The sequence below is a fragment of the Glandiceps talaboti genome, chromosome 1 (assembly GCF_964340395.1).
Source record: "Glandiceps talaboti chromosome 1, keGlaTala1.1, whole genome shotgun sequence".
Classification (NCBI taxonomy): Eukaryota; Metazoa; Hemichordata; class Enteropneusta; family Spengelidae; genus Glandiceps; species Glandiceps talaboti.
In genome coordinates this window covers 20580493-20594650 of record NC_135549.1, presented here as the reverse complement: position 1 = coordinate 20594650, position 14158 = coordinate 20580493, and the positions used below count along the sequence as shown (strand labels likewise).

The window sequence follows — 14158 nt, the reverse complement described above, 5'->3', positions numbered from 1 at the left end:
ATAATTTTTATAAATAAAATTGTACATACCCTACTAGGCTGAATAAGTTCAATGTGACCAATCAAATTCCTCTGTATCTCTAACATCTTGGCAAAACTGTCCTGAAATTAAAAAAAAAATGTGTGTTGTTAAACTAAAACATGAAAACCTAATTATTAAGTACGTAGTTGAAAACAGAGATATGTCGTCACTTTTTTATTATAAACTTACTGAAGGACATTTACAAGGTTTGTTATAATGAAGTCTTTGTTACAGTTACACAATGAAGTCATTCATTTACTAGGATTGAGGAACCTAGTAGTTTTACTTATTTGTCACAAAGTTTGAACAGAAGACGCAAAGTTTATCCATGGACCCTCCACCCAGAGGGTTATCCCAGTGTTTACTAAACAATACCCTAAACTTTCTGTACTTTGATTGATAGCTGTTACCAACTACATTTTTTCATAATTTTTTGTAAACATTTGTGACTTATTTAAAGGCAAATTGTTGTATATTAACTGATGTATGTTTGATCACTAAACACCATCAACATTTCACAAATGGTCAATTTGTAGTTTATTTAGAAAATTTAGACACAGATATTAAGACAGTGCACATAATGCCATCAATGACAAGTAATTCATCTAATTAGACGGACTAGAACTGTTTCCTGAACGAGAAATCAAGAAATAGTCTGAGTTTTTTCTCTCTTTTTTTAACACAGAAGTACTTTTTACAGACAACATATATCCATCAACATGGTCAATTACATTTTTAATAATAAATCACGTTTTATTGGGTGCACAAAGATTAATATGCAAGTTCTCTACAAATTTTATATTTCATATTTCTGTCAGGTCCACATGAGCTGTTTCATTGCTAGAGACCCTCCATCCCCAACCCCACCCAACCCCATCCCACTTGGTTTACAGAATGGAGCTGTTTGTTTGTTTAGAGAGGGAGTGTTTTTGTGTTTAATATTAGTTATTCCAATCTATCGCTTAGTCTAAAATACTCACAAAATAGACTCTGACACTTACTATTTGCCTGATACTTTCATTAGCATGGTTTGCAACTTCACTTACAAGTACAAGTGCACCTAGAATACAAACAAAATAACGTTATTTTTACAAAACAATGTCAGTGAAAGGTGAATAAATAAACAGAATGTTGGTGAAAGTTGAATAATATTTGTTTGGTGAAAGTGACATATCATTTCATATTCTTGTTGTTACAAAATTGACAACAGGGGTCAAAGGTCACCAATATTGTTGACTAGTTGTGATAAAGAAAAAACATGACTTTTTTTAATTTCTAAAAGTAAATCAATGCTTCAGAGTGGAACGTAAACATTTCTATAAAGGACAGTGTGCTGATGACTTGAGGACATTTCATCTAAGGTTTAAACTTTTTTTTTCAACTTGTATCATTTTTCGAATGCTGTCTCAACTCCAAAGTATACGGCAGAGGACTTGAATTCTCATACATTCATGAAATAATTGCCTTGTACAATCCAAAATATTAGCTATTTTTAATAAATTGGAACACTAATTACTGTATGTAAAAATACAAAGGTGTAAATAATGTACAGTCTGTCTACAAGTGAAGACAGAGCTACTACAAAACGTTTTCTGATGATTGATTTGTATTATCTCAGTACTGTTACTGTAAGGATACTGAATGTATCAATTCTCATGCCCTTTGACCTGTGAATATTTCAATCATGACCTCTGACCTCTGACCTCAGTTTCTATTTACCATATCAAGTTAGATTCATGTAGTGTAATGACTTCCTTACTGGATGGTTTCACAAAAACAACCATTCTTTTGTTTTCTGGTGATTTCAGTACTTATTTACCCTAGATTTTGGAAATGTTCGGATCTCTAATGTTTATTTGTACGGGAAGCAATTGAAGTTTGCAACCTCTAAAAAGTACCTCGGGTACATTATGTCGTCCACAGGGGATGACGAAGTTGATATGTGAAGGTTTTTTTTTATGCTAGGACAAATTTTAGTGTTTGTAAATTTGGTTATTGCTCCGAGGAGGTCAAATGTACACTTTTTAGATTTCTTTTTTTATACAATGTATATTGTTTAAATGTTTGGTGTAACTATAGTACTAGGATGATGCATACTTTAAAAGTGGCACATAATTACACAATGCGATTAGTATTTGACCTAAGAGGTGCAGTCAGCATTAGTAATATCTGTGTAACCAAAAAATATTTTGAAGTTTACATCGCTCCACTGAAAGCTGCTGTATACATTTAACAGACATATTCTAGAGAGTAACAATACTTTCGAATCTGCATTGATTCAGATGGACAGATGCATATTTTTGTTCAAACTTTTGGAGAAATTATAGGATTGTTATGTACAGTACAAGAGAGTTGCTTGTTTAATATTATTCTTTCTTTTTCTTTTTCTTTGTTTTTAATATTTTTTACGGGACATCTTGATGGCCTGAAATAAAGAAATAAAACTAAAAAATTACAGTTTTAAGCTGTTACTAATTCATAAACATAGTCCTTGTGTTGAAGTTATACCATAAAAGATATGTGGCCTAGCATGAAAGATTCAGTATTTGTTCCGCTTCACTTAGATATTAAATAGGTAACCAACTAAGGGTAGCAAGTGGTTACATACATGTAAATGGCCCAATGACTGAACCTTTCAGACAAGATATGGCCAATACAATTACACAATTCATTTCCCACAAAACATGGAAGGCTTTCAGTAAAACTTACGTTCAGTGCTTTTACATTCCTCAGATTCTGGGTCCAAGTATTTCAGATAATCTGTTGAAGAAAAGCCAAAAAAAAAAAAAATTCAAAACACATTTTCATTTTTATCCAATAACTGTGAATGTAGTATGCCAGCAGTTATACTATTTAGAGGAATCAGACTAGATACAACACATGGTTTTTTACCCCCTTAGAATGCTGAACTTGTGTATACAATATACCATGGCAGTTAGTTGGGGCCCCAAACCTTTTACTATCAATCTTGTAATCTTTGGATATAGTAGCTGCACCATATATTAGAAGTCTGCCTGATTATCATTTCCACTGGTCTTTTTTGGATTCAAAGTCATGATGAAAGAATGAATTTCATGATGTGTGGTGGGGCTCATAAAAATAAGAGTTTGTGGTAGATTCTGGGAGAAAATAACTAAAGTTCTGATTTGTAGGGCCAATTTTACTAAAATAATACGTTACAAGATCAGAACTCCTGAGTGAAACCAAAACTGTTGAGGTAATTGTCAATTCCATATACAGAAAGTATAAAGATTGGAATCTCACCTTGTAGGAGTAACTTATACTGGGGTATTCTCTGTATAGGTTTCAGCATGTGATGTTTGAGTTGTAAATTAGCGCATTTCTCACTTTTCTGTATCACAAATAGAAAACAAACAAAACACACAAATATTATTACCATAACAACAAACTGTAATCAAACCCTACTTAAATATCTATTAATTTTTTGGTACAATCTATACATGTATTGCCTAAATGATAGAGTATGTCTACTCAACCCATGAAATACAATGTCTACTTAATTCATGGGACCAGGACATGGACAGAACTAGGGCCATTTCTGAATGGACAACAGAGCTGCAGAGTCCCAAGCTGTGTTCAGAATCAACATATAAAGATAAGGTATGAATGAAACAAGGCTGGTATTCATAGAAATTTGGGAAGGGGACTGCAAAAATTTTTGCGTTGTCCATGAAAGCACCAATATTATATTTTCATGTTATTCCCCAATAACAAGGACTTGGTTTCACACTGTACTATAAGGACTTCACCAACTATGTAAGCCAGGTATATATATGTATGTGTATCATCTTTCAAGAACTACAACACATAGAAGACAGCTGTGTTTGTTCTGATATTTCTTACTTGGGAAATCCCCCCCCCCCCCCCCCCCCCCCCCCCAAAGTCGCAGTCAGCGAAAATGCTATTACAACTGCCTGTTTTTGACAGCTGCCGGCTTCTAATCAAAACACTGGCAAGGTTAATATAATCAATCTAAAAAATCTCTAGACATATACTTTTGTACAAGTCATGTACATACTCACAGTCACTTGTAGGATGTGGTTATAATATCAAAATAGTTTTGTAACTAAACTGGAGCTTGTTTTCAGTGATTTCATGAAAACTAAAATAAAAACTTACTCATATAATTATAAATACAAAACATTTTATTCATCAAATTATTGAAAACAATGAATTCTGGTTACAAATTTTAAAGCATTATCACAATCAACACAAGAACCTGGGGTAAGTCCACAAAAATGAAAAAATTAAACAACTTAGAGATAGCAAGTTCCTGTTTATCTGTCTATTTCCTCTCTATTAACCTTATCTGTGAAACTAGTTACAACATATGTGTGTGCACCCTAGCAAAATATCATCAAATTCGAAACAAGAACTCTTTTCTTTTCTAATCTTAAAAATTAATAGTTTGTTTCATGTTATCAATCATATTGCTGTTCTTATTTTTAATGTTATACAAAGAATTCTATCATTTAATTATTTCTGAATTCCTGTGTTAATTTTCTTTCAAGCCACAATAGCTGTAACTTTCTGCTATGTTTCGTGATTTTTTTTCTCACTGGAAAATACAATCAAACCTTTACTGAAAACAGGGCAATCTTCTAATGAGCTGAATAACCTGTTTACTTGTTGTTGATAGTACTATGGACAGTGGTTTGATGACCATATGTAAACAGTCATACATTAAGTATTGTTACTTGTTTGTTATTAACATATTGTAAATTTGTGGGATGGTCACAGGTCAAGTTGTCATCACTGGCCAACCATACATGCCTCGGTGAGGCATCACTAGCCAACCATACATACCTCGGTGGGGGACAACAACATAAAGAAGTTTCAAAAATGTACAAAAAGCAAGAAAAATATTGCTCCAATTACAGCTACCAGGAATTTATACGTTTTACTATCATGATACTTTCAGGTGAATTTGTACATTCAAGATGACGGTAAATATGACAGAACCCTGTGACAGCTGGTGCACATGTGGCGTACACAGGGTATTTGCACTACTGCTTATGGTGTTATCGGCAACCATACTTTCGTAAGCATTAGGTAGTTAAAATGTAGCAGAAAACATGATCAATCAATTGACTGCAAATACTCCTGAGTTATATCCACACATGGGCTTTTATGCATCATAGCGTTCTGTAATTATTACATGTAATATCCAAAACAGCAAATTTCAGAAAAAATACTACCAGGTGTTTGCATGACTCTGTGTATACATATAATAATAATTATGATTAAAATTTATTTACCTCACACAGTATTGAATAATCTTATACCATGGAGGTAGAAACCAAGTCTTTCCTACCTCCATGCTTACACTCACAGGCATACAAGTATAGAATAATGATTTTGGTTTGCACTACAGCTAAAATACCACTAGTATACGTGTGCACCAACACACATAATGACTGGTACACAGGACATACGTAATAAAAATGCGTGATTAGACACAACTAACCATAGGTCAACGAACTAATCACTTACCTCAAATTCTCGAACTACAGTATTAAATTGTGGTGATTTTTTACACCATTCATCTAACGTTGCTGTCATGTTATCAAAGTCTTTAATATATGTGGTGGAATACATTTTCAGGAATGGACAAAGTTTCAACAGAATATCAGATATCTTGGGTTGTTCCTCCCTGAAACAAAATTTTGAAAAATAATATAATTTTACGTCTTGAGTATTCAGTGAGCCATTTACAATTCTAAAATAGATCAAATTCTAATATTAGTATCATTTTGACATCTTTTCTCAAAACTTTACTTGGTCACCCCTGATTTTTTTTTCTTGAGTTTAACTGAGAATGGGTTGTCATTTTTCTGGAACTAAGTGACAGCCACAGTTTAAGTCTTTTTCTTTTTAAAACTGCACACTACATGTACATGTATATAAGTATGCCATTAGCCACATGATGGGGGGATTACTGCATAGTCCCCGTTTCCTTTTCAATTGCTTTACACTGAAAAATTACCCAAGGGTATTTATCAAGAATGTCTTCCTGGTTGAAGAAACAAATAATGGGCTTTGTAATACAATACAATCAAACCACTTTTGTGTTGAGGTGTGAGTAAAAGTTTGACCAATTTCCTTGACAGGTTATGACCCTAAAAGTTACTAAAACTGACTCTACCAATTCACTATGAGTGTTGTTGACCATTCTTTGACAACAGTTATTTGCTGTAGCTTCCTGATTATTAACTTTTCATAATTTAATTCAGTTTTCAATTAAACTATATCCCACAATCTTAAACAGTAATTATTATTGTAAAGTCATTTGTAAAGCCATGTGTTCTCCCTAGAATGATACTACTACTACTGAGATGGTTCAGAGACTGGTCACAGCCTTCTGTACTTGCCAGTGACAGACACCAGGAAGGAAGTACATTGTACTATATGGTTTGATGGTTGTCTTGATACTAAAATGGGTAGGATTATCACCATATAAAAGAGTTCAGAAATTATAAGAGTGCTTGGCACCCTTGTTACTAAATTACTAAATTGTTCAAAGAGAACACTTAAAAGTATCAATGGCAAAAATGTAAAAGACAGTCTCTGGTAATCTCAATATGTCTAAGTTGACCAGCATGTTCTACTATCTAGTTAGTATTCTCTGATCAGTATGATTGAACGAGTCAAGGCTGCCTGACTTTACCGGGTCACACGAAACCCAACCTGGTGAGCCATACTGGCCACCATATTTGAAAAGGAACAATTCGTGGTAGAAATTCTGAGAATTAAGACTCATAGAGTGTCCTGTTGTAATGCAAGTATTAATCTGAAGTGTCAAGTGTAGTCTGCCAATACAAATACATATCCTGTGACATAATAATTGACAATTACATCCTTTGGTGGCTACCTTCAAAGACTATCTTCCTGCACTGATCAAAGTTACTACAGAAAGGTAAAGAACGTGTTCTGAGAAGTGAAAAGGAGCGTCTGTAATAAACTTATATAAAGTAAATGAAAATATTTCCTGTGTGATTAACCTCTGTGTTAACATCACTAGAAAGTATCATGGGTGAGATAAGCAGAAGTGATGAAAACAAGTCATTTTCACAATTTGGTAGACATGTATGTACACATATAGATACATATGTATCTGAATATGACTTACCGGTACTATTATGTCACATTTCTAAGATATATATATATATATATATATATATATATATATATATATATATATATATATATATATATATATATATATATATATATATATATATATATATATATATATATATATATATATATATATATATATATATATATATATATATATATATATATATATATATATATATATATATATATATATATATATATATATATAGCTTGTTTCAAATTACTGTTCACTGTTTGGTACAACCATGCAAGAAACTGTATATTGTATACTTAAGACAGCATGATTGCAATTTCTTGCTATTTCTTGCTACAATTTGTCTAAATTAAATAAAATCATTCAAAATGCACAGCAACTAGATACAGACATGCCGACTCTAATGTTTAGACGTCTGCCTTTTGATGTCTACAGGGTGATGTCTGCATTTGATGTCTGCAAGGTGGCAGGCTAGTTCATTTTATTTAGACAAAATTTAGCAAGGAACTGTATTCATTCAATCTTGTTATCTTAAAGTGTAGAATGTACAGTTTCTTATTGGTTTCTGCCAGGTTGTATCAAACAGAGCCAACGAATCACTACTTGAAACAGGCTGTACATGACACAACACAATGTTACAATGATTTACGAAGTTCAATTTTTTGTTGATAGTAGTAAAAAGGAAATCCAATATTTCAATTAATTTCTGAGACTTTTTGGAATACATTTCACAGAGTGAATGTCCAGGAGTGTATATTGACCTTTATAGTTTGCTGTAAAGGGAACTTGTACTCTTCTTTTGCAGCAGAACATATTGTATGTACAGCAAAAAAATCATTTTCCTTTCTATTTCTGAACAAGTAAATCTATGATTCACACCAAACTGTGAAATTTTTTTTGAACCCGAAAATCATGATTGGAATACAGACTATAACTGTAAGCCAATGACCTTTGACCTGTATTTAGTTGACCCATACTCTCAATAACCTGACTGGGTCATCTGTTATTTCCATCTTTATTTCTAGACTGATAAGATATTTGGATAGATTATACTGACAGTGGGCAAAGACACTCAAAATGATACTTCAAGAAAGATAATTATTGCCAGTACTCTACATGCAAAGCCTTTAAACTCACTCACATTGAGTCGAATACTGATCAAATTTACATGTTGGACAACTTGGGTAGAGTTTGAATACTTCACACCCTGAATAAGACATTGTTAGCAATTTTGTAACATTTGGGTTGTTCTGTCAAAAATATCATTTTTAACAAAAAATAATATTCCATATAATATTACAATTATATTAAAAATAAGTAACTTCCATTTATGAGGTCTAGAATTTCTTCTAATGGTTGCAAACGATTTCACTTCCTTGATGTAACAAAAGTTGATATTCAAACCAAAATAAGTGATTTCATTTTCACTGTTGAACTTTTGAGTAAGTTTGTTGTCTGTGGATGTTGAAATGAACTTCCTATCATTAACACTTTACTGTGAAGTATTATAATAAATGTTTTTGTTAAAGGCCAATGTCATATTAATATTTTAGAATTGAAATTTAGGTGTACAAAACAGTTGTATGACTGAGGTATATACAAATATTTGGTTTTTGAACAAAAGCATCATGCTATCTAATCCTTAGCGCTTGTGTGTTCCAGCAATAGCGGGAATCGGTGGTGAAAGGGTTAAAGGTATACACTGATAAGGGTTAAGAGTATACACTGCAATCCAAGACTACAAAAATGCAAATGTTGGGAAAATTCTACCTCATAGCTGTCTACCACTGTGCCAGTGTTTTTGTTAAGGTTGTTGGGGAACCCTGGTAAACAGAAAGAGTGAAAGGTGTAAAAGTTGCATAGTTTCCCATAAAATCTACCATAAGTTTGTTTGGGAACCATGGTAAAATTACTGCGAACCGCGGTGGATTTTACCTGCTTTACGACTGCCCTTAAAAAAAAACACTGTCTACTTTATATTTTACTAAGCCCCCTCCACCCCATGTCAACCCTATCAAAAGAAAACAACTCGGTCTAATTTTATCTGATTCACTTTCATTTTTGCTTTCTTAAACCTTATCACAAACAATAACCCCTTTGAGGTAAATATTAATACAAATGAACATTATCTTTACCAATTTTCAATTCTCTTTTCCAAATCAGTCAGAAGTTCTTCGTTAAATGTCTGTAACTGTGGCAGGTATGAGAATATCTGGTTCATCACTTTCTGTTCAATAATAGGTTTGGAAGCCTTCTCGTTTGCTTTGTCTACAGCATCTCTGAAGTCCTGTATGATAAAAGAAAGTTCATGATGTATCATTTAAGAAATCTAGAAAGAGTAAAAATCCAAAAGATGTACAATAAAAGCCAGTTACACTGAAACAAATCTTACTCTGGTTTGACAAAAAATCTTACTGACATTGTTACATTTTGTTGTCTTGCTCAAGAAATATTGGACTAAAGTTTTGATATCTTGTTGTCTGGCTCAACTAATATTGAAGTAAAATTGTAGTATATGCTCTTACATTGTAGAGTCAATTTCAAAATACCGTGCAGCTTTTCTGTTTGATACAACCAACAAGAAACTGCATATGCCACACTTCAATAGCAGGATGACGTTTTTTGTTACATTTAGTCTAAATGAAGTAAACAATTTAAATGTCTTGCAATGCCATGCAGACAATTTGGCGCCAATGTTTTTCTTAGCATCAAACACCCAATGAAGGGCACATAAAATGTCCTTTACAGTGTTCATTTGATGTCTGTATGGTGGCATGTGTAGTTCATTTCACAGACAAAATGTAGCAAGAAACTGTACTCATTCATTCTTGCTATCGTAAAGTGTAGAATGTCCAGTTTGTTATTGGTTCTGCGTGGTTGTATCAAACAGAAAAGCTGCATGGTATTGTGAAATTCACTGTATATGGTTTCATTTTGTGTGCTAAATGTTCAATAATCATTAAAGCGACGTCATGAAATGTTTATTTAGAAATACTTTCTGACTATACACTATGCCTTTATGATACTATGGTTGTAAAGACTATTTGAATAACAACAAAGTAAGAAGTGGTATTGTAAATCTTTAATTTATGCTGGTAGTTTCACTTCAGAAAGACCACAGTACAAGGTTAGGCCAATATTTTTTATACTACATGTACTAATATTTTACATCTATGAGATCCTCTGATAATAACGAATTATTCCTTCAATTTTTTGGCATTGCATTTTGCTGAGGGGTTTTGATTGTTTGTTGTCGTTTGTTTTGTCTGTATTTTTGATGTTTTTTGTCCGTTTGTTTGTTTGTTTGTTTTGTTTGTTGTCGTTTGTTTTGTCTGTTTTTTTGTTTTTTTGTTTTTGTTTTGTTTTTTTTTGTTTGTTTGTTTGTTTGTTTGTTTGGGTGTTTTTTTTTTGGGGGGGGGGGTGCCATTTAATACAAGGTTCTCACCAATTTGACTATCTACAAAACTATTATACTCAATTCCCACAATCCAGGCAAAAGATTGACTTTTTACATAGCTTTTTTAACTAAAAAAAGTAAAATTTAAAGTAAATTTGTGCATATTTTGACCTCAGTTGATAAACTTCCTCTTGGAAAATTTCTTGTTGCTGTAAACAGTCCTAGAGCAATCTGCTAAATGATTGTATTCACACAATTCCTGTATACTAGTTTTGTATCGCCTTATACCATGAGGTATATTGTTATGTGAAAAATATTGAAAAAACCAATATCAGATTGAACATTATAACGAACTCCTAGCTAACATTTTTTCAACAGTATTATAATTATCTGCTTTGTTTTCGGTAGACTGAAGTATCACCTAGTTGTTTCAGGTTTATGTAACCACTTATACTAAACTTAGCTTGTGGTTACTGTACTGTTACATAAATAAGTGGAAAACGACAGGTCTCTATGTTTTCAGTAAAACGCTTTCATTTAGTGTGTACGCCATGGTGGATTCTTTAGTTACATTATCACAAAATAAAAATGCAGATACCCCTACTAAAGCTGTCAGCAAAATACCATAAAGATGGCTTGTTGATTTGACTTTTGTTATGTTACAATGCTGTCGGTTAAATTATATCACAGGCTGTCTACAGTTGTGACAAATATTTTCAGTATAAGCCCTGTCCCTACCTGAATTGATTCAAAACTGGTTGAAACTGAATAGATTCTGTTACATTGGTCGGAAACCAGTTTCTGTTCCCATGAGAAAACTGCTGTTTAACAGAGCATTTGATTTAAATTTATTCCTTTTTTTCCCCTTTTACTTTTGCGATGGTTTTGAAGTGCTTTTTTTTTAAACTGATTTACTTTGAATGGGTTTGAAACTACTCCTGTGTGGTGGTTTTGAACCGATTCAACTAAATCAGTTCAAACTGATTTTAGTGCATATATGCGGACAAGATAACAGACACTGTGTGGACAGGGCTAATGTTACATATTTATACCAGTGGGGGGTGGGGGTGGGGAATGATAACAGTTACATGAAAAGTGAATATTATTAAGAGTACCTGTAGCTTGATTTTGACATTTTCCAGATATTGATTCCAAAATAGCACCAATGACATTGAAGTAGAATTGACTTTTAATACTGAACCTGTTTATGTCCATGCTGTGACTGTATCGAAGACAATTAAAGGCCCAGGTTTCAATCCCAGGTTCCCACATCAGTATTACGTTTTCAGTGTAACCATATGAATACATAGGATTATCAATTTCTTCTGTTCAAACTTTTTCAACAGTTCTGCCAAACATCTGTTTTGACACCTAAATTTTAATCCTAACCCCAAATTGTGTCTTTTATTCAGATTAGCGTTGCCATGGTTACTATCAAGGTAGATAGAAATTTCAGAAACTCAAGTTAAAATACGTCATACTTTTCATATTTTGGCTTGAATTGTCCATTAGTTTTGCTGTTGCAAGGAACCATGGTTGTGCTAAAAAAAAAAACCTAAGCCATTCAAAATGATATGCAATTCTTATCAGACTATTAATTAACCCTTTCATTCCTAGAGACGACATTGGAATAAATAGAAACTTGATTGTAAGAACATTTTCTAAAATTTAAGAATATTACTTCATTGGGAAGTAATATTTCTTGAATTCTGGTCTAAAATAAAGTTGATCTTTTTCCAAAAATTACAGAGAAACAAGAATTTTTGTTCAAAAATTTTGGCGGGAAAGTTTCTAGTCCTGAAAGGGTTAAGAAGAAGCCATCAAGTGAAACTGGAAATGTACAAAATACGTACCACATTCAATAGTCTCAATATTCCAACAAAGGCCTTCTCTGAGGTCATAAGTTCCTTAGCAACACAAAATGCTTTATTCTTCTTTTTCTCTTGAAGTTTTTTCTCTTTTTCCTCATCTGGCATTTCATCTTCTTCATCTTCTCCAGTAGACTGTTCATCTTCTGAGCTGCTGTCATCTTGGTCATGCACACTGGTAGAATCTCCACTACCTGAACTGATTCTGATGTCGTCGTCATCATCGAATTCTTCACTTTTTTCGTCATTGTCAAAATCTTCACCTTTTTGGACAAAATTATGTTCTTCTACTTCCTTGCTCTTTTCTTCTTGTAAATGAATCACTGGTTTGTTACTGCAAGAATTAAGAAGATTTGCATCAAAATACATGAATGAAGAGAGGTTTTAGTTATGTAACAGCTAGAGCACGAGAAACAGAGAGGGAAAATCTGTTTATCTGTTTTTTGTTCTACAAATGTGGAACCTAATTTGTTAGGTATATTTTGCATTATTCTGTCACAGAATTGGTAACCTTGGTATTTAAATGGGGGAGGGAGGATCAGTTAAAATTTGCATATATTTGCATATACACAATATACCTTGGATCATAACCTAAGATAGAAAACCACACATGACTGGTTTAATATAGTGGTATCTGTCTGCAGGGTGTCAAGGCACCAACAGCCAACACACCTCAGAATGTGCAATGAATGCAAATTAAGTGTCCCATCTTAAATCTGCTTGAGATTTCTTTTTATCAGTATTTTACCTGAAATCTAGCAATATACCACTGAGCTGTGTAGCAATCAGACACTAACTATACAAAACATTAATTTCACCAATGCCAGAGAAGCAACATACAGAATAAAGAAATACATATATGCATATATGCATATATATATATATATATATATATATATATATAGTTTTGGTAGTACTGGAACTCTTTCTTGGGTGTAACTCGGAGTTTCACGCATATTGCGATCATCAGACACTGATAGTATATATATATATATATATATATATATATATATATATATATATATATATATATATATATATATATATATATATATATATATATATATATATATATATATATATATATATATATACATATGCATATACATATACATATACATATACATACATATACAAATACATACATATATACATACATATACATATACATATACATATACATATATATACATATATACATACATATACATATACATATATATATATACATATACATATACATATACATACATATACATATACATACATACACAAATACATACATATATACATACACATACACATACACATATACATATACATATACATATACATATACATTATACATATACATATACATATACATTATACATATACATATACATTATACATATACTCAGTTTTCTACAGAAGGCAATTGGTAGTTCACTATTTCATCATGACATGTGTACAGACACTGTTCTTAACCCCTTACATTCAAAAGATCAATTTGTACTGTCTATACCCGTTTAACCCCAAGACTATCAACAGATGTCAGGGCCATGACATTACATGTATAATGCACAGAGAGAACTTTATATGACATGTGGAAGTCACACTGTTGTATCAAGTTTCAGTACTAGAGGGTGTAAATTTATGATGTTTGTCTTTGGATATTATACAATAGTTTAAGTTTTCAAGCTTTCACATGTACAAGATAGTCTACGAGAGAGTTTTATACAAATAATGACCACACAG

At 32.4% G+C, this 14158-nt stretch overlaps 1 protein-coding gene across 1 annotated transcript in view; it reads right to left on the bottom strand.

Moving 5' to 3' along the window:
* LOC144441816 (uncharacterized) overlaps window positions 1-14158 on the bottom strand; it is a 58420-nt gene that overhangs the window by 14977 nt on the left and 29285 nt on the right. Inside the window, exons 3-9 of the mRNA XM_078131124.1 lie at window positions 12407-12755; window positions 9292-9443; window positions 5536-5695; window positions 3286-3373; window positions 2731-2781; window positions 1023-1081; window positions 30-101 (exon numbers count right to left, since the gene is read on the bottom strand). Coding sequence (XP_077987250.1) covers window positions 30-101; window positions 1023-1081; window positions 2731-2781; window positions 3286-3373; window positions 5536-5695; window positions 9292-9443; window positions 12407-12755 — 931 coding nt within the window. The remainder of the gene's footprint in view (window positions 1-29; window positions 102-1022; window positions 1082-2730; window positions 2782-3285; window positions 3374-5535; window positions 5696-9291; window positions 9444-12406; window positions 12756-14158) is intronic.